This window comes from Somniosus microcephalus, chromosome 5 (genome assembly GCF_052327205.1).
Source record: "Somniosus microcephalus isolate GS21.2 chromosome 5, FLI_Smic_1.0, whole genome shotgun sequence".
NCBI classification, from domain to species: Eukaryota; Metazoa; Chordata; class Chondrichthyes; order Squaliformes; family Somniosidae; genus Somniosus; species Somniosus microcephalus.
Window position 1 is genome coordinate 79,063,380 of NC_140991.1, and position 21,886 is coordinate 79,085,265.

The following is a 21,886-nucleotide window of genomic DNA, read 5'->3' on the forward strand; positions in this document are numbered from 1 at the left end:
AGGGAAATAGAGAGAGTACAACGCCAACATGTTCCTGTAAAGGTCAAGGGTGGGACCAACAAGCAAAGGGAACCTTGGATGACAAGGGATATACAAAAATGCATTAGGAAAAAAAGGGGGGCTTTTGGCAGTTACAAAAGACTAAAGACGGAGGAAGCCCTAGAGGAGTATAAAAAGTGCAGGGGCATACTTAAAAAAGAAATTAGGAGGGCGAGGAGGGGCATGAAATAACACTGGCGAGCAAAATAAAGGAAAATCCTAAGATGTTTTATAAGTATATTAAGGGCAAGAGGATAACCAGGGAAAGGGTAGGGCCCATTAGGGACCAAAGTGGCAATCTGTGTGTAGAGCCAGATGATGTAGGCGGGGTTTTAAATGAATTTTTTGCATCTGTGTTCACTATGGAGAAAGACGATGTAGACATAGAAATCGGGCAAGGGGACTGTGACATACTTGAACATATTAGCATCGAGAGGGAGGAGGTACTAGCGGTTTTAGCAGGCCAAAAAGTGGATAAATCCCCAGGCCCGGACAAGATGTATCCCAGGCTGTTGTGTGAGGCAAAGGAGGAGATTGCAGGGACTCTGACACAAATTTTCAGAACCTCTCTGGCCACAGGGGATGTACCAGAGGACTGGAGAATGGCTAACGTAGTACCATTATTCAAGAAGGGTAGCAGGGATAAACCAGGGAATTACAGGCCAGTGAGCCTAACATCTGTGGTAGGGAAATTATTGGAAAAAATTCTGAGGGACAAAATTAGTCTCCACTTGGAGAGGCAAGGATTAATCGGGGATAGTCAGCATGGCTTTGTCAAGGGTAAATCATGTCTGACCAATCTGATTGAATTTTTCGAGGGGGTGACTAGGTGTGTGGATGAGGGAAATGCTGTGGATGTGGTTTACATGGATTTCAGTAAAGCTTTTGACAAAGTCCCGCATAGGAGACTGGTCAAGAAGGTAAGAGCCCATGGGATCCAGGGTGTCTTGGCGCGTTGGATCCTAAACTGGCTGAGTGGCAGGAGGCAGAGGGTGATGGTCGAAGGTTGCTTTTGTGACTGGAAGCCTGTGTCCAGTGGGGTACCTCAGGGATCGGTGCTGGGACCCTTGCTGTTTGTGATCTACATAAATGATTTGGATGAGAATGTAAAAGGTATGATCAGTAAGTTTGCAGATGACACGAAAATTGGTGGGGTGGTAAATTGCGAGGAGGAAAGCCTCAGGCTACAGGACGATATAAACGGGTTGGTCAGGTGGGCGGAAAAGTGGCAAATGGAATTTAACCCTGAAAAGTGCGAGGTGATGCATTTTGGACGGACAAATAAGGCAAGGGAATACACAATGAGTGGTAGGACCCTAGGAAGTACAGAGGGTCAGAGAGACCTTGGTGTATATGTACATAGATCCCTGAAGGCAGCGGAACAGGTAGACAAGGTGGTTAAAAAGGCATATGGGATACTTGCCTTCATTAGCCGAGGCATAGAATATAAGAGCAGGGAGGTTATGATGGAGCTGTACAAAACGCTGGTGAGGCCGCAGCTGGAGTACTGTGTGCAGTTCTGGTTGCCTCACTATAGGAAGGATGTGATTGCTTTGGAGAGGGTGCAGAGAAGATTCACCAGGATGTTACCTGGGATGGAGCACCTCAGCTATGAAGAAAGACTAAACAGGCTGGGGTTGTTTTCCTTGGAGCAAAGAAGGCTGAGGGGGGACCTGATTGAGGTGTACAAAATGATGAGGGGCATAGATAGGGTAGATAAAGAGGAACTTTTCCCCTTAGTAGGGGGGTCAATAACAAGGGGGCATAGATTCAAGGTAAGGGGCAGGAGGTTTGGAAGGGATTTGAGGAGGAACTTTTTCACCCAGAGGGTGGTTGGAATCTGGAACTCACTGCCTGAAAGGGTGGTAGAGGCAGGAACCCTCACAACATTCAAGAAGCATTTGGATGAGCACTTGAAATGCCATTGCATACAAGGCTATGGACCAAATGCTGGAAAATGGGATTAGACTGGACAGGGATTGATGGTCGGCGCAGACGCGGTGGGCCGAAGGGCCTCTTTCTGTGCTGTATAACTCTATGACTCTATGGTTGCTTGATTGTAGCATAACTGTACTTCTTTTTGAAACAGCAGTTTTAACATCAATCTTGAGTATTGCTATTCTATTTCCAGCTGAAGTAATATAAATGAAGTTCAATCAAATGAATGAGGATGCATTTCGAAATAAGGCTGGGATTTTTCCCTGTGGCTTTCCAAAGTAGCCAAGACTGACAGCCATTTTGAAGCTGCAGCATTTTGCTTCATTTTAATGTTATTAGCATGGTGCACAGCCCCATAATTCCAAAGAAATTGTGGATTACATTTCATATTAATATGATAGTGGTAAACCCCTTGGCACACACTCAATTATATCTCTGCATATAGAAATCTATTTTTTTGACAAAGGCACTTTTTAACAGATACAACATCTGGCTGCGCATGCTATTCATACTTAGGCAACTTACCGCTCCTTTAAGTCCTTCAACTTCACACTTGAGCGTCTGGGTCTCCCTGCGGTAATCATTTGCTTCTTGCTTTGCCAGGCGAAGGGCTTCATTGTTGCGAGCAGCATTTTGTGAAAGGTCTGAAACCTGTTCAAATACACAATCTCAGTAAGTGCATCTTATCACAATATCAAAGCAGTGTCTGTAGTGTATGTACCTTTAAGAGAGAACTACTTTTACAGCTCCTGTATACTGTAGTACCGGCAGTGACCACACCTGTATATAAGCCTTGAGCATGCCTCTGTACTCCCAGTCTTGAGACTACCCTACTCCAGTAAACACCTGTTGATTGTTAAGTTACAGCATCCGTGTAGTTATTGAAAAACATCATACTCTCAGAATCACGGATCTAACAGTGGCGACGAGTGTCGATTCGAATCTACCTCCAACTCTGCATTTCCGTTCAAGGATTCACTCCGGGAGGGCGGTGGAAGAAAGTCGAGGCCAGTCGTCCGGCAGAGAGTGAACATCGCAGGGGAGGCTGTTGAGAGCTGGGCTTGGTTCCCCAGCCACAACGATCCAGCAACAGACTGGCAACAGGTACAGCGCAGACCCTTCCCGGACAGCGGCGGCTGGAGCCGACCGACGGCAGAGAAAAAGCCGAGCAGCGTCGATGGGGTAAGAGAGAGGGTGAAGCGCACAGGGCGCAGCCGGGGGTTGAAAACCGAGTGGCGTCGAGGAAAAACAAAACAGAGAGAGAGAGGGTAAAGCAGCAGCTGGGTTCAGAACTGAGCAGCGGAAACGGGAAAGGCGCACAGGAAAACACACAGAGCACAGCCAGGGCTCAAGGGCTGAACAGTGTCCGCGGGGAGAAGAAGGGAGAGCACGGGAGATGCCATTGAGCCGCGGAGAAGGAAGAGCGCGGGAGACGCCATTTTTAGAAGCCGCAGCGGAGAAGAAGGGCGAGCGCGGGAAGAAAGGAAAGCGCGGGAGACGCCATTTTGTGCCAGCGGAGAAGAAGGGAGAGCGTGGGAGACGCCATTTTTGACAGTTAAATCACACCCAGGGATGCCGAAGAGTGGCAGTATCTCTACGTTTGACAATGAAGTCAAAGATTGGGCGACATATGTGGAACGCATTGAGGTGTACTGCAGGGCGAATGAAGTGCCAGATGCTAGGAAAGCACTGGTTTTGTTAAATTCCATGGGTGCAAAAACTTATGGCTTACTGCGAAACCTAATAACCCCAGAGAAGCCCGTGGATAAGAATTTCGAAAGCATAGTAGAAATCCTACAGGATCACTTAAACCCCACACCACTGCTGATAGCAGAAAGATTTAAGTTCCACAAAAGGAACCAGCATGAAGACGAAAGTAATGCTGAGTACTTAACAGAACTGCGCAAGCTATCGAAACACTGCCAGTTTGGAGTGGGACTAGCAGATACGTTAAGGGACAAGTTTGTGTGTGGGCTTCAAAGTGAAGGAACCCAGAAACGGCTTCTATCAGAAAAGGATCTTATGCTGGACAAGGCTTTCAGCATGGCAGTATCACACGAAGCAGCCGCAAGGGGCGCTGCAGAGATACAACGGAGACCGCAAGAATATGGCACCAATGAAATGTCATATGGAACAGGAAAGTGCTATCGCTGCGGCAGAACAACACACGACCAGAAGGATTGTTGCTTCAAGGACCAAGTGTGCAGACAGTGTGGAAAAGCAGGACACATAGCAAGAGTCTGCAGGTCAGGGAAGAAAACCAACAGCAAGAAATCTCCACAGGAGAAGTACAAAAAGGTACATAAGGTGATGGACAGTAGTTCAGACGAATAGAAAAGTGATAAAGACTCCGGAAGCAAGGAGCTGGGTTGTCTGAAATTACATAAGGTAACCAAAATGGAGGATCACCAAACTATCTGGGTCACACTCAAGATAGACGGAGTCCAAGTGAAAATGGAATTGGACACAGGATCAGCCCTAACAGTCATAAACCAAAGGGACTACAAGCGGCTATTTTCACATATACCCTTGAAAGCTACAGAGATTGTCTTGAAGACATACACGGGACAAAAAGTCCACCCCAAAGGAAAAATAAGGGTGAAAGTGATATACAAAGGCCAGGAAATACCTAAAATGGACCTATATGTATTGCCAGATGGAGGACCACCACTACTAGGATGTGAATGGATCCGGAAGATACAATTAGATTGGCATTCCATACAGGCACTGAAGGTTGAGGCCAAAAAGGATGACGACGTCACACCTGGACGACTGTCAAAAATGCTAACTGACACAAAAGAAGTGTTCCAGGAGGGACTCGGAACACTAAAAGGCATAACAGCAACGATTAAAATAGAGGAAAATGCAAGCCCAAAGTTTCTTAAGGCCAGACCAGTGCCTTATGCGATCCGACCAGCCGTCGAAGCAGAGCTGGAAGGGTTGGAACGTTCAGGAGTACTGTCCAAAGTAGACTGGAGCGAGTGGGCTACACCCATCGTTCCTGTAATGAAGAGGTCGTTGAGTAATACGCCTGGGGAGCCAAAGAAGGTCCGCATCTGTGGGGATTTTAAGGTGACAGTGAACCCAGTCCTTCACACGGTACAATATCCGCTTCCACGAATTGAGGATATTTTCGCCTTGCTATCTGGAGGTAAACGCTTCACCAAAATTGATCTAGCCCAGGCATACTTGCAAATGGAGGTAGAAGAAGCCTCGAAACAATACCTCACGATCAACACTCATAAAGGTCTCTACCAATACAACCAGCTGGTGTTCGGGGTAGCATCAGCTCTGGCTATTTGGCAAAGGGCGATGGATCAAGTCCTGCAAGGGATTCCAGGGACCCAGTGTTATTTGGACGACATCCTGGTCACGGGCGAAAATGACAGTGATCACCTCGCCAACCTGGAGAAGGTGCTCACTAGATTAAAGGAATATGGGCTACGAGCTAATCGCCACAAGTGCAAGTTTTTCCAGAAGCAGATCTCGTATTGTGGCCACGTTATTGATGAAGAGGGGTTACATAAGTCCCCTGAAAAGATTGAGGCAGTAGTCAAGGCTCCAGCACCAGAAAATGTGTCACAACTGAGGTCGTTCCTCGGGCTGGTGAACTACTACCATAAGTTCTTACCAAACTTGTCTACAGTATTACACCCACTGAACACCCTACTGCAAACGGGGGTACCATGGAAGTGGAATGACGAACGTAAACGAGCTTTCCAGAAGTGCAAAGAATTGATCACATCAAAAGAGGTGTTGGCCCATTTCAACCCAGCACTACCAATTCGTTTGGCATGTGATGCATCACCCTATGGTATTGGAGCGGTGCTGTCGCACAAATTCCCAGACGGGTTGGAGAGGCCAGTAGCCTTTGCGTCTCGGTCACTAACCTCAGCCGAGTGCAACTACGCCCAGATTGACAGGGAGGCCCTCAGCCTATTATGGGGAGTAAATAAATTCAACCACTATCTGCATGGGCAGAAGTTCACCTTGCTGACTGACCACCAACCACTTGTCTCCATCTTTAATCCAAAGAAGTGCGTTCCGGTGATGACTGCACAACGGTTACAAAGATGGTCCCTTTTTCTAGGGGTGAACCAATATGAAATAGAATATAAAGGCACGAAACAGCATGGAAACGCTGATGGGCTATCACGCCTGCCACTGCCTGCTGTGGAGGAAGCACCAGCAGTGGACCCTATCGAGATATTTTATTCGTCAATAATTGAACGATTGCCAGTAACTAACGCGAATATAGAGGAGACCCGCAATGATCCGACACTGTCTCGGGTATATGATTTGACGGTGAGGGGATGGCCAACACATGGTGACTCACTGTTGTCAGCATTCTCATCCAGAAGAGAACAGCTGTCAGTATGCCAGGGGACAGTGAGGTGTGGATCCCGAGTGGTGATTCCACCCAAGTTAAGGGAGAGAGTGCTAAATGAGCTTCATGAAGGTCATCTGGGAGGGGTGAAAATGAAAAGCCTTGCTAGGGCTTATGTGTGGTGGCCGGGGATCAATCAACAAATCGAGGACCTAACCAAGAGCTGCTCAGGATGCCAGAAGGTCCAAAATGCACCACCACATGCCCCTCCACACCCATGGGAGTGGCCCTCCTCTCCATGGCAACAGGTGCATATTGATTTTGCTGGTCCATTCATGGACTCAATGTTCTTAATAGCAGTGGATGCTCACTCGAAATGGCCTGAGGTGATCAAAATGTCCTCAACCACTACAGAGAAAACGATTGCAGTCCTATGGACCATATTTGCCAGGAACGGCTTGCCAGAGCAGATTTGCTCTGATAATGGACCACAGTTTGTGTCCGAAGAGTTTTGGAAATTTATGAGAAGGAATGGGGTAAGGCATTACACATCCGCCCCATATCATCCAGCCACAAATGGATTGGCTGAGAGGTTCGTACAAACCTTTAAAAAGGCGATAAAGGCCATGTGCGATGATGAAATTCCACTACAGCATAAGGTGGACAATTTCCTGTTAGCCTACAGAAATGCGACACATGCAGTTACCAACCAGACCCTGGCCATGATGTTCTTTAACCGAAGGTTGAGATCTCGTCTGGATTTGTTCAGACCAAATGTGTGAAGAAATGTTGAGGATAAACAATTCCAGCACATCAATGAGAAGCCGACAAGGAGCTTCAATGTTGGACAACCAGTCTTGGCCCTTGACTACCGAACAGAGAAATGGCAACCCGGAACGATATGCACAAGGCAGGGGCCATTAATGTCCACAGTGGATGTCGGGGAGAACATTGTGAGATGCCACGTCGATCAGATCTTAGCGTCACAGGAACGAATCAACCCCATGTCTCGCGTACCTGGGGATGAACCCGACATACCGGTAGCATCTACCTCAGAAACAGTAGCAGTGGAAACTGATGAACTAACCGACGAAAAGGGGCCAGAATCGCCCCCGCACCAAGAACAAGAACCTCAGGAAAGGCGCTATCCAGAAAGGATCAGGAAGCCGCCCCAAAGACTGAATCTATAAATGGACTATTTCTGGTTAATGTGCATGTTAAAGTGTTAATTGTTATTTGAATATGATGGGTACTGCTAATCTAAAAGGGGAGGAATTGTAGTGTATGTACCTTTAAGAGAGAACTACTTTTACAGCTCCTGTATACTGTAGTACCGGCAGTGACCACACCTGTATATAAGCCTTGAGCATGCCTCTGTACTCCCAGTCTTGAGACTACCCTACTCCAGTAAACACCTGTTGATTGTTAAGTTACAGCATCCATGTAGTTATTGAAAAACATCATACTCTCAGAATCACGGATCTAACAGTGTCCTTTCTGTATTTCCTTGACTAGTTGTCCTCTATGACATAATTCTTCCAAGATCTTCGCCATTATGTTCCACACAATTTAATCATCTCTATCTGTAATTATCACTATAACCCTTAATCCCATTCTTAACCAGAAATGTTCCCAGTTTTTCTTAAAGATGCTAATGGATGCAGCAATAACTGCTTCAGTTGTCAATTTATTCCACATATATATCTGTGCCGGTTGGGGGTGGGGCGGCAGGGGGAGAATTCTTCTAATCTCAAGTATTGCTTGAGGCTAGATCATTTTTCACTTGTGTCCTCTGGTACTGTACTCACAATCCAAATTGAATAACCTGCTTAGAACATAAGAATTTTTAGGAACAATTAAGAAAAGGGCATTAGGCCCAACAGGACTTTTCTTTTTTGATTGAGCTCTACCTCACTTTCCTACCTTCTGACAATATACTTCAGTCCCTCCTCACTCTGGTTGACCCTTGAACACATTCATGCAGTTTTCTTTAATGGCCTTCTGTGACAACTTATTCCACAACTCTTGGTATGAAAAACAATTATTCCTGACTTTCTTACCAACGTGTGTCTCCTGGTACTTATAAACTATTTTCTTGGATCTACATTTTCCATTCCTTTCAGCATTTTAAATCCTTGATCATGTCTCCTCTCAAAGGTCTTTAGCAAAAACAAGTTAAATTCTGTGAGTGTCCCTAGAATTTAAGTCCTAGAATTTCACACTTCTCCGAACATCTCCACTCCAAGAATATCTCCTCGCGCACAATATTCCAAATGCGGCAATTTAAACAAGGTTAGAATACTAAGCAATAAATAAATAAATATCAGAAAATGTACCTTGGACTTGTACCATTCCTCAGTTTCAGAAATGTTCTTAGCAGCAAGTTTATCAAACTGAGAACGAGCTTCTTGTAGTGCTGAAGAAAGGTTAGGTGTAGCCACATCCATCTCAATCTTGACGTGTTGATCTTGGCCTTGAACCTGCAGGTCATGAATCTCCTGAAGAAATAAGATAACTTCAAGTCATAATTTATTCAAACTCTTAGATTTAATGTTTTCTTTTTGTAAAATGTTGCACTCATGAAGTTAAGTGTTATTGGTCTTGAATGGAAAAAATGCTTATTTTCTCACTCATTTTTGGCTTCAAGCAGGTGACATATAGTTTGGGCTAAATGCGGGATAAAACTTTCTTTACAGTGCCTCAATAAAACATTTTAATCCCAGCCTCAAGAAAAAGCCTAGTGCAGTATCGACTTTTCCCACACCAGCCATCTTGTTGAATGAATCTGACAATATAGTACCAGTTGGAGTTGTACTTTGGGCAATTTTGGGCTATATATTAATTCCAACTAGGAAATAAATTGTCAAATGTACTCCACTTGGAGCCCTTTCAACCTGAAAATAAAGCAGATGTGCTTTCCATCAGTTTGTTGCCCATCTACTTTACAAGTTTACCATCACCAGCAATCATATTGACAGAGGCATCTATGTAAAATAAACATAATGACATCAATACTGTTGGAGGTAACAACATTCCAAGGAGAGGGGGTTTTACAGAGTGCCCCCAACTGCTGTGTGTCAGTGCTGGCAAACATAAACAGCAGATACTGCTGGCAGCATCAAGGTCAAGTATGCCATTTTAAGTCTGCACGTAGGCTGGCTGAAAGACATTGTTGAAAATGCTTGGTGACTGAGTGGGCTGACCGCTCAACTTGCCTGAACAAGACATCAATTGGTCTTTGGCATTTTTCCTCTGTATAGTCCTTCTCCCAGCAGCAGTGAAGGCCCTAGCCAGACTTGCACTAACCAGGCATACATAAGATTCACACAATAGAAGTAGCTCTATGGTATAATTAAAATACGAGCAGGCTTCAAACTCAAGACCAGAGGACAATCTTCTCATCCACCACACAGCCCTGACTACCAGTTTCTAACGACTGTTAAAAATGTATTTAAATAAATATTACAAACATATAAATTGTTGGAATTTTAGATGATAATATGTCCTTACTTCATCGTGAAGTTTCTTTAAGAAGGTAATTTCATCCTGTAATGCGTCGATTTTACGCTGTAGATCTACACATGCCAGAGTCGCTTCGTCCACATCCTGTTGGGCAGAGATTTGTACCAAGAGTAATTCAAAAAAGGGTCAAGTAAAATCTTTATAAATTTATTTGCAGTGCCATTAAGGAAAGCAGTTCGAGGAACTTCAAACCCCACTGCAGCTTCCCTGAGGTTGGGCAAAGTAACTTTAGAGAGACCTCATCTTACCTCTGGCCTATTCACACTATTTATGGAGATGGTTTGAACCAGGAAGATACAAAATAAGATGAAAAGCATAAAAAAGAAAGACAACCAAATGAAGTTCAAATAGCATGCAATTTAAGCAATACATTTGCAGCAGTCCCACCACCCTCCCCCTCACACACACATATATATTTATTTAGAAAATGTCTCTTTGCAGTTATGCGCATGTAATGAAACTTAAAAGAAGAAAGTATGACATTCATGGGTGTGGAGAGAAAAGCAGGAAGGATGTGCAACCATATTATACCACTAAGATGCTTCTCAACAGTATCAGAAATCTTTCCATATAGTTTCCGTCTTAATCTTCTAGGTTGCACTTACCACTCAGTTGGGGTAATTTTGACTTAGTGTGATTATGTATAATAGGTGATAGTGAATCGGGAGCCCGTTTTACATCTCTTCTAATTTTTATTTCCATTGACTTCAAGGTAAGGGGAAGGGAGTGTTGTGGCAGAGGCAGCTGAACAAATGGGTTTAATTATAAGCCTTGATTTTAACTGGGGTAAGTGTTAAGCGTTGGGGGCTAGTGGGGCCCGCATCAGACTCATCCAGCTCGCTAACATGAAGACAGGGCCAATTTAACTCCTAGGCGGACATGCTGGGTGGGATAGACAACGAGAGAGGAGGATGGGGCAGTTGGGGTGCTGCATGTAAGGAGATAGTGACAGGTGCCTCAACGGGCCCTTCGGAGAATGCTGAAAGAGGCACAAAGGTTAACTGTGAGCTTATCCAAGGGGAATTCAAACCTGGAATGGCAGCGGGAGCACAGGAAGGCAGAGGAGTAGTGATGGATTTGGGTGGGGATGGGGGAGGCAAAGCATAGAAACATAGAAACATAGAAAATAGGAGCAGGAGTAGGCCATTCGGCCCCTCGAGCCTGCTCTGCCATTCAATGTGATCATGGCAGATCGTCCAAATTCAGTACCCGGTCCCTGCTTTCTCCCCATACCCCTTGATCCCTTTAGCCTTAAGAAATATATCCAACTCCTTCTTGAATATATTTAATGAATTGGCCTCTACTGCCTTCTGTGGTAGACAATTCCACAGGTTCACCACTCTCTGGGTGAAGAAATTCCTCCTTATTTCTGTCCTAAATGGCTTACCCCTTATCCTTAGACTGTGACCCCTGGTTCTGGACGTCCCCGACCATTGGGAACATCCTTCCTGCATCTAGTCTGTCCAGTCCTGTCAGAATGTTATAAGTTTCAATGAGATCCCCTCTCATTCTTCTATACCCAAGCGAGTACAAGCCCAATCGACCCAATCTCTCCTCATACATCATTCCTGCCATCCCAGGTATCAGCCTGGTGAATCTTCGCTGAACTCCTTCCATGGCAAGAACATCCTTCCTCAGATAAGGCGACCAAAACTGCATACAATACTCAAGATGTGGTCTCACCAAGGCCCTGTACAACTGCAGCAAGACATCCTTGTTCCTGTACTCAAACCCTCTCGCTACGAAGGCCAACATACCATTTGCCTTCTTAACCGCCTGCTGCACCTGCATGCCTACCTTCATTGACTGGTGCACAAGAACACCCAGGTCTCGTTGCACTTCCCCTTCTCCCAATCTATTGCCATTCAGATAATAATCTGCCTTCCTGTTTTTGCTACCAAAGTGGATAACCTCACATTTATCCATGTTATATTGTATCTGCCATGCTTTTGCCCAATCACCCAACCTGTCCAAATCATCCTGGAGTTTCTCGGCATCCTCCTCACAGCACACACGCCCACCCAGCTTTGTGTCTTCTGCAAAATTGGTGATATTACATCTAGTTCCTTTGTCTAGATCATTAATATATATTGTGAATAGCTGGGGTCCAAGGACCGATCCCTGCGGTACCCCACTAGTCACTGCCTGCCACTCGGAAAAAGACCCGTTTATTCCAACTCTTTGCTTTCTGTCTGCCAACCAGTTCTCTATCCAAGTCAATACCTTGCCCCCAATCCCATGTGCCTTAACTTTACACGCTAATCTCTAATGTGGACCTTATCGAAAGCCTTCTGAAAGTCCAATGCACCACATCCACTGGTTCTCCCTTATCTATTTTACCAGTTACATCCTCAAAAAATTACAGTAGATTAGTCAAGTACAATTTACCTTTTGTAAATCCATGTTCACTTTGTCCGATCCTGTCACTGTTTTCCAAGTGCTCTGCTATTACATCTTTTATAATGGACTCTAGCATTTTCCCCACTACCGATGTCAGGCTTACCGGTCTGTAATTCCCCGTTTTCTCTCTACCACCTTTTTTGAATAGTGGGGTAACATTAGCTACCCTCGAATCCATGGGAACTGTTCCAGATTCCATCGAATGTTGGAAGATGATCAGCAATGCATCTACTATTTCTAGGGCCACTTCCTTAAGTACCCTAGGATGTAGCTTATCAGGCCCTGGGGATTTATCGGCCTTCAATCCCATCAATTTCCTTAACACCATTTCCCTACAAATACTGATTTCTTTCAGTTCCTCCCTTTCATCAGATCCTATGTTCCCTGACATCTCTGGGAGGTTATTTGTGTCCTCCTTTGTGAAGACAGAGCCAAAATATATATTTTATTGGTCTGCCATTTCTTTGTTCTCCATTATAAATTCCCCTGATTCTGACTGCAAGGGACCTATGCTTGACTTCACCAATCTTTTTCTCTTCACATATCTATAAAAGCTTTTACAGTCAGTTTTTATGTTCCCTGCAAGCTTACTCTCATATTCTATTTTCCCCTTCTTAATTAATCCCTTTGTCCTTCTTTGTTGAATCCTAAACTGCTCCCAATCCTCAGGTTTACTGCTTTTTCTGGCCAATTTATATGTCCTCTCCTTGGAGCTTATGCTATCCCTAATTTCCCTTGTTAGCCATGGTTGAGTCACCTTTTTTGTTTTATTTTTATGCCAAACTGGGATGAACAAATTCTGTAGTTCATCCATGCGTGTTCTGGACATTATGGACATTTTACACGCAGATAGCACCCTCTGGTGGTGGTTATGTGTTAGCAGTGTTTGCGTGCAGCAGAGGTCATTTGACCTTTCTACCTTTCTTCCTGTGTGAGAGGTCATTTGACCTTTCTACCTTTCTTTCTATGTGACCCAGGAAGTAGGATCCCAGGAAGTAGAATCCCAGGAAGAACCTGACTTGAGTAATGGAGAATTCCATGAGGGATTCGCAATCCAATGTAATCTGATCTCATATGTTAGGCCAGGCGCAATATCTGTGAGTATCTTTGTCTATTAGCATGATAGCAACTTTGTCAGTGTAGTATTTTGATAACACTATGTTTATAAAAGGTTAATATTTGATAGTTACAGAAGTTAGTCCAAATGTTAGTTAGTTATACAATTAGTCTATTCTACTGTTGTAAATATGTTTATATCTTATGTAATATCATATGTATAGTACTCAGTTTATGTACAAAGCATACTTTGTCTTTGTTTACAGTTTCACAAATTTGTTCAAGTAAAGCTTCAAAACAGCAAAATGCTTCACGAGGAATTATTTGAATGAGTGTTTAACTTGCTGGATAACTAGATAGGAGCACATCTAGTGAGGCCAGTACAATGCGGCCTTTGAATGTTTGCCATTGCCTATCCACCATCAACCCTTTGAGTGACATTCCCCAACCAATCCTACCCAACTCGCGCCTCATACCATCGTAGTTTCCTTTATTTAAATTCAGGACCCTAGTCTCTGAGTCAACAACTTCATTCTCTATCTGAATGAAGAATTCTATCATATTATGATCGCTCCGACCCAAGGGGCCTCGTACAACAAGATTGCTAATTAATCCTTTCTCGTTACATAATATCCAGTCTAAGATGGTCTGATCTCTGGTTGGTTCCTCGACATATTGGTCCAGGAAACCATCCCGAAAACACTCCAGGAATTCCTCCTCCACAGTATTGTTACTAGTTTGGTTAGCCCAATTTATATGTAGATTAAAGTCACCCATGATGACTACTGTGCCCTTATTGCACGCTTCTCTAATTTCCCTTTTAATGCCATCCCCAACCTCCGCATTACTGTTTGGATGTCTATATACCACTCCCACTAACGTTTTCTGCCCCTTGGTATTTCTCAGTTCTACCCATACAGATTCCACATCATCAGAGCTAATATCCTTCCTTACAATTGTGTTAATCACTTCTTTAACCAGCAATGCTACCCCACCTCCCTTTCCTTTTTGCCTATCTTTCCTGAGTATTGAATACCCCTGGATGTTGAGTTCCCAGCCTTGGCCACCCTGGAGCCATGTTTCCGTAATCCCAATCAAATCATATTTGTTTACCTCTATTTGCGCAGCTAATTCATCCACCTTATTACGAATGCTCCTCGCATTAAGACACAAAGCCTTCAGGCTTGTGTTTTTAATGCTCTTAGACCTATTAAAATTATTATTTACTGTGGCCATGTTTGATTTAAACCGTTGATTTCTCTGACTGCCACTTTTGTTTTTCTCCTTCCTATCTTTTGCTTTTATCCTTGTTTCCCTTTCCTCTATCCACGTATTCCTCTGAAATATCCTTCTATTTCTACTCTGACTAGCACATGGCACTGGTAGCAATCCTGAGATCACTACCTTTGAGGTCCAATTTTTTAATTTACCTCCTAACTCCCTATATTCAGCTTTTAGGACCTTATCCCATTTTTTACCTATATCCTTGGTACCTATATGCACCACGGCAACTGGCTGTTCACCCTCCCACTCCAGAATGCTCTGCAGCCGCTCGGAGACATCCTTGACCCTTGCACCAGGGAGGCAACACACCATCCTGGAGTCTCGTTTGCGGCCGCAGAAACGCCTATGTATTCCCCTTACAATCGAATCCTCTATTACTATAGCTCTACCCCTCTTTTTCCTCCCGTCCTGTGCAGCAGAGCCACCCCTGGTGCCAGGAAGTTGGCTGCTACCGCCTTCCTCTGATAAGCCATCCCCCCCAACAGTAGTCAAAGTGGTGTATCTGTTTGAGAGGGGGATGTCCACAGGGGACCCCTGCACTACCTGCCTGCACCTAGTACTCTGTCTGTTGGTCACCCCTTCCCTTTCTGCCTGTCCAACCTTTGCCTGCGGTGTGACCAACTGATTAAACGTGCTATTCACGACGTCCTCAGCATTACGAATGGTCCAGTATGCATCCAATCGCAGCTCCAGTGCCGCAATGCAGTCTGCCAGTAGCTGCAGCTGGATACACTTCCTGCACACATAGTTGTCAGGGACACAGGACATGTCCCTGAGTTCCCACATATCGCAGGAGGAGCATACCACGGCACTGAGCTGTCCTGCCATGACTTACCCTTTAATTAATTGTAATTAAATTAAATTAATTCAAATCAATCCCACCAATTACACGACAGTTAAATGGTATATTTAAGGGCCCTGGTTTACCAACAGCACCCTAGAGGAAAGAAAAGAAAGGTGGTATGGCTGGGTGACAAGACAGGAATGAGGCAGGAGAGAACGGCTGAACAGGGGGATAATAAGTAATGGGCTCGGCTCCAGTGCAGTAGCCAAAATGCACATGTGAATGAATACAGAGGGAATTTGGGTTACATCAGCATGAAGGCGATTAGAGGAGACATGCCCTGGTCATAAACAGAAGACCTTCCTTCTTACCCAATGTGCCCTTTATCAAATGGATCAAAACATTGTTACACTCAGTGTGCAGTAACCTAATGTTACAAAAATGTTACAGTATCTAACTAACCAATTGTCGGCCCTGAATCAACAACCACTCCAACCATTAAAGCAAGGCCCACAAACGCAACAGCAGTTGTCGCTTTTTAAGTGAACCTCCCTCTGAGGGTTCAGTCTGCGAAGGCACAGATCCCTGGACTGCCCTGCTACCTGAAGGTTCACTGGGTAAAGACACCTTAGTCGGTATGTAGCTCTCTCTTTCAGTCAGTGTGTATCTCTCACTCGGTGTGTAGCTCGCGCTCTCTCTGTCAGTGTGTAGCTCTCTCTCTCTCTGTGTAGCTCTCTCTTTCAGTTAGTGTGTATCTCTCAATTCACAATTCACAATTCAAATCGCTTTATTGGCATGATAAGTTACATCTTATGTTGCCAAAGCATCAAAATACATTTATGGTTTCGCACATAAACGCAGTTCTATTCATACAGTGTATAAACAGGTATATCCCTGAGTGTATAAATATACATTCGCATTGTTTATATATATTCTTTTCTTAGTTTACTGGTTGTCCCTCTGTTCATGGCAAGCTGTATCTCACTCGGTGTGTAGCTCGCGCTCTCTCTGTTGGTGTGTAGCTCTCTCAGTTCAGTTCAGTTCAGTTCAAATGCTTTATTGGCATGAAAGTTTACAGAGAACCATATTGCCAAAGCTTACATAGCAAAAAGGTACAGTTTTCCAACATTCTGTAGGTGTCAATCGATTTGACATTTGTTGGGTATATACAATATTACTTTTAAACAATATTAATTTTAAACAGTCTTTCTACTTCATTTGGTACGTTCAATATTAATTTTAAACAGTCTTACTTTTAAACAGTCCTCAGGTTGTGACATGTTGTTACATATTTAGCCCCAAGGTATGGTCTGTCTCCTTCTCCTAGGACTAATCTCAATTTTGACAGATCATCCAATTCCTTGAAATCTGGGGTTGTTTGGCTTAGCTTGTTGAATAATATGTTTCTTGATGTGTTGAATTTTTCGCATTTTAGGAGGAAATGCATTTCTGTTTCAACCTCGCCAGCCAGACATTGATCGCATATTCTATTCTCTCTAGGCTGCCAGGATTTCTTGTATCTGCCTTTTTCAATTTCCAGTTGGTGGTCGCTTAGTCTGTACCTGGTGAGGGTCTGTCTCTGTTTTGTGTCTCTGATGGTCGTGAGGTAGTCTGCCAGTTTATATTCTCTTTTTAGGGCCCGGTAACATTCTAATCTGCTTTGGTTTTCGGTTATTTTGTTCCAATGTTCCAGGTAGGTTTCTTTGCATTGTTTAATGATTTGGTTCACTCGGATTGGTGTTTGGACGGCTGTGTTGGTCTGGGGCTGGTCAGGGTCCGGCTGAGTACTTAGTTTCAGTAGCAGCTGACTCAGGGGACTCTTTTCTGGGTTTAGCTCTTGGGTCTGAAAGGCTTTGAAATGAAGGGTGTCTGGGGAGCTAGATTTGAGGTGATTTAGGAAGTTTAGTGCTCGTTTTTGGATGTTTATTATCAGTGGGTATCTGCCTAGTTCGGCTCTGCATGCATTTGTTGGCGTTTTTCTTTGGGTGCGAAGGATGCTTCGGCAGAATTCTGCATGTAGGGCTTCTATTGTGTGTTTTTCCCATTTAGTGTAGCTTTGGTGATTTAGCGGGCCCCATACTTCACTACCGTACAGTGCAATGGGCAGGATTATGCTGTCAAAAATTTTGAGCCAGATTTTGATTGGGATTTGGATGTTGTAGAATTTTCTTTTTATTGCATATAGGGCTCTTCGGGCTTTTTCTTTTAGTGCATTCACTGCTATGCTGAAGCTCCCTGATGCTGTAATAGTTAGACCAAGGTAGGTGTAGCTCATAGTGTGTCCTATAGTGGTATCACTGAGGGTAAACTGGTATTTGTTTTCCTGACATCTGGGTCTTTTCTGAAAAATCATGATGTTGGTTTTCTTTAGATTTACTGTTAGAGCCCAATTTTGGCAGTATTTGTCGAGTAGGTCTAGTTGTTGCTGTAATCCCTGTTCTGTGGGAGACAGCAGAACCAGGTTGTCCGCATAGAACAGGGACTTCACTTCTCCATCCAGGAGACGGAGACCTGGTGACTCGCTTTGCTCCAGCATGTCTGCTAATTCATTTATGTATATGTTGAACAGGGTCGGGCTCAAATTGCAGCCCTGCCGGACGCCTCTTCTCTGGGTGAAGAAATCGGTGCGTTTGTCTCCAATTTTGACCCCGCATTTGTTTTTCAGATACATTGATTTAATAAGGTCATAGACTTTGCCCCCTATTCCACACTGAAGTAGTTTATAATAGAGCCCTTCGTGCCATATAGAGTCAAAGGCTTTCTTGAAGTCGATGAAACAGGCGAATATTTTCCCATTTTTTGTTTGGTGTTTATGTTTTTCAATGAGGGTGTGAAGGGTATAGATATGGTCGGCGGTGCGGTGTTTTGGAAGAAAGCCTATTTGGTTTTTTCTGAGGATATTATGTTTGTTAAGAAAATCAAGTAATCTACTATTTAGAATACTGCAGAATAACTTCCCTAGACAACTGTTGACACAGATGCCGCGGTAGTTATTTGGGTCTGATTTGTTTCCACTTTTATATATGGGGGAGATTAGTCCTTGGCACCAGATATCGGGAAAACAGCCTGAGCGTAATATGATGTTGAATAGTTTGAGTATCGCACCCTGCATCTCCATATTGCTGAACTTTAGCATTTCATTTTTGATGTTGTCTGGGCCACAGGCTTTCTTTAGGTGGAGAGATTTTGTTTTTGTGGCCAGTTCTTTCCATGTGATTGGGGAGTCTAGAGGGTTTTGGTTGTCTTTAATTGTTGCTTCTAATGTGTGGAGTTTTTCTGTGACCTGATGTTGACTTGGGTTTGTTTTGTTTTTTGGGATGTCTTTGTAGAGGTTTTCAAAATGTGTTCTCCAGATGTCGCCATCTTGGATTGGTAATGCTTGCAATTGTGTTGTACTCAGGTTATTCCACATTTCCCAGAATTGTTTTGGATTGGTGGAGTTTTCAATTTCTTCGAGTATTTTGTGGGTATAGTTTTGTGTTTTGTTCCTAATGGTGTGTTTATATCTTTTGAGGGTTTCATTGTATCTAGTACGTAGGTCCGGATTGTTTGGTTGCCGATGCTTTTGGTTTGATATTTTTCTCAGGTCTTTTCTGGCATTTTTGCATTCGTGGTCAAACCATTTCATATTTTTATTTTGTCTTTTGTGATGCTTCCTCTTCTGTTTCACGAGGTCGGCTTTTACAGCTGCCTCATGGAAGATCATATTTATATCCTCTATGGCCGTGTTTACACCATCTCTGGTGATCTCATATAGATTTTCTTTAAATTTTGAAATTTTACTTGTGAGATCAGGTGAATTTAGTGCTGTGATGAATTTATCTCCACTGTCTGGGGCCCATCTGTATGTCTGGTTTATTTTATGTAGCTTACTGTGTTCCTTTTTTGTGTCTGTAGTTTGGGCAGAAAGTTTAAGGTACACATTTATTTGGTTATGGTCTGAGAGGGGGGATTGTTGCCTGACAGTGAATGCATTGATATCGCAGGGGTCCAGGTCAGTGATTGTATAGTCCACCACACTAGACCCAAGAGTTGAGGAGTATGTGAGTCTCCCTTGGGAGTCCCCTCTGAACCTACCATTAACTATGTACAGGCCTAAGGCTCGGCAGAGTTGCACTACCTCCCTACCGCTTTTGTTTATTTCACGATCAAGGTTGTTCCGATTTGCGATGGCTGGTGTGACATCTAAAGGGGTCTGGCCAAACACATGGTTGTTTCCCTGTGGGTCTATGAAGTCAGGTTCACAACCGGTCCTTGCATTTTGGTCCCCACATATTATCACCTTTCCTTGGGCCTGGAAATGGCTGATTTCCATGTGGAGAGTATCAAATAACTCCTCTTCGAAATATGGCGAATCTATTGGAGGTATGTAGATCGCACATAAGTAAACATCTTTTTTTGCTATTCCTATATTTTTATCTAGTTTTAGCCATACGTGTGATTTCCCCTGTTTTACCGGTGAGATGTGTTTGTCCAGTTCTCCCTTATACCACACCAATATTCCCCCGGAGGTTCTGCCCTTGCGTGTTTTAGTGTTCTTTACTGAGGGCACAATGATTTCATGGTACATTGGAGGACAGTGGGTCGGCATGTCCTTTTGGCACCATGTTTCTGTTAACACAATTATATCAATGTCTTTTATAGCTTTTAGGAATTCAGGGTCTGTACTCTTCATCCCAAAAGTTGAGGAGCGGAGGCCTTGGATATTCCAGCAGCTTATGTGGAAAGAACGCATTTATATAGTTCAATAAAACGAAATAAAATGGACCTCTTTTGTGGGATGAGTGTGGAAACACTATTTTCTATAATGCTAAGTGATGATTTAGTATAAATTTCATGAGGCATGCACATATATCTATCTAATAATAGTAATAATACTGATAAGATAACAATAATGATATTGATATGATATGATATTTCTCTCTCTCGGTCAATGTGTAACTCTCTCTCGGTCAATGTGTAGCTCTCTCTCTCGGTCGGTGTGTAGCTCTCTCTCTCGGTCAGTGTGTAGCTCTCTCTCTCTCTCGGTGTGTAGCTCTCTCTCTCTCTCGGTGTGTAGCTCTCTCTCTCGGTCGGTGTGTAGCTCTCTCTCGGTCGGTGTGTAGCTCTCTTTCTCAGTCAATGTGTAGCTCTCTCTCTCGGTCAGTGTGTAGCTCTCTCTCTCGGTCGGTGTGTAGCTCTCTCTCTCGGTGTGTAGCTCTCTCTCTCTCTCGGTGTGTAGCTCTCTCTCTCTGTCAGTGTGTAGCTCTCTCTCTCGGTCAGTGTGTAGCTCTCTCGGTGTGTAGCTCCCTCTCTCTCTCAGTGTGTAGCTCTCTCTCTCGGTCGGTGTGTAGCTCTCTCTCTCGGTCGGTGTGTAGCTCTCTCTCTCGGTCGGTGTGTAGCTCTCTCTCTCAGTCGGTGTGTAGCTCTCTCTCTCGGTCGGTGTGCAGCTCTCTCTCTCGGTCGGTCTGTAGCACTCTCTCTCAGTCAGTGTAGCTCTCTCTCTCTCGGTCGGTGTGTAGTGCTCCCTCTTGGTCAATATGTAGCTCTCTCTCTCGGTCGGTGTGTAGCTCTCTCTCTCGGTCAGTGTGCAGCTCTCTCTCTCGGTCGGTGTGTAGCTCTCTCTCTCGGTCAGTGTGTAGCTCTCTCTCTCGGTTGGTGTGTAGCTCTCTGTCTCAGTCGGTGTGTAGCTCTCTCTCTCAGTCAGTGTGTAGCTCTCTCTCAGTCGGTGTGTAGCTCTCTCTCTCAGTCTGTGTGTAGCTCTCTCTCAGTCAGTGTGTAGCTCTCTCTCGGTCAGTGTGCAGCTCTCTCTCTCGGTCAGTGTGCAGCTCTCTCTCTCGGTCAGTGTGTAGCTCTCTCTCGGTCAGTGTATAGCTCTCTCTCTCTCTCTCGGTCGGTGTGTAGCTCTCTCTCTCAGTCAGTGTGTAGCTCTCTCTCTCGGTCAGTGTGCAGCTCTCTCTCTCGGTCAGTGTGTAGCTCTCTCTCTCGGTTGGTGTGTAGCTCTCTCTCTCGGTCGGTGTGTAGCTCTCTCTCTCAGTTAGTGTGTAGCTCTCTCTCAGTCAGTGTGTAGCTCTCTCTCTCGGTCAGTGTGCAGCTCTCTCTCTCGGTCAGTGTGTAGCTCTCTCTCTCGGTCAGTGTGTAGCTCTCTCTCTCGGTCGGTGTGTAGCTCTCTCTCTCGGTTGGTGTGTAGCTCTCTCTCTCGGTCGGTGTGTAGCTCTCTCTCTCAGTTAGTGTGTAGCTCTCTCTCAGTCAGTGTGTAGCTCTCTCTCTCGGTCAGTGTGCAGCTCTCTCTCTCGGTCAGTGTGTAGCTCTTTCTCTCGGTCAGTGTGTAGCTCTCTCTCTCGGTCGGTGTGTAGCTCTCTCTCTCGGTTGGTGTGTAGCTCTCTCTCTCGGTCGGTGTGTAGCTCTCTCTCTCGGTTGGTGTGTAGCTCTCTCTCTCAGTCAGTGTGTAGCTCTCTCTCTCTCTCAGTGTGCAGCTCTCTCTCTCGGTCAGTGTGTAGCTCTCTCTCGGTCGGTGTGTAGCTCTCTCTCTCGGTCAGTGTGTAGCTCTCTCTCTC

The 21,886-nt window shown here is 44.5% G+C and overlaps 1 protein-coding gene across 1 annotated transcript in view; it reads right to left on the minus strand.

The window, feature by feature from the left end:
- LOC147117137 (vimentin-like) overlaps positions 1 to 21,886 on the minus strand; it is a 72,133-nt gene that overhangs the window by 19,567 nt on the left and 30,680 nt on the right. Inside the window, exons 3-5 of the mRNA XM_085987865.1 lie at positions 9,815 to 9,910; positions 8,641 to 8,802; positions 2,503 to 2,628 (exon numbers count right to left, since the gene is read on the minus strand). Coding sequence (XP_085843991.1) covers positions 2,503 to 2,628; positions 8,641 to 8,802; positions 9,815 to 9,910 — 384 coding nt within the window. The remainder of the gene's footprint in view (positions 1 to 2,502; positions 2,629 to 8,640; positions 8,803 to 9,814; positions 9,911 to 21,886) is intronic.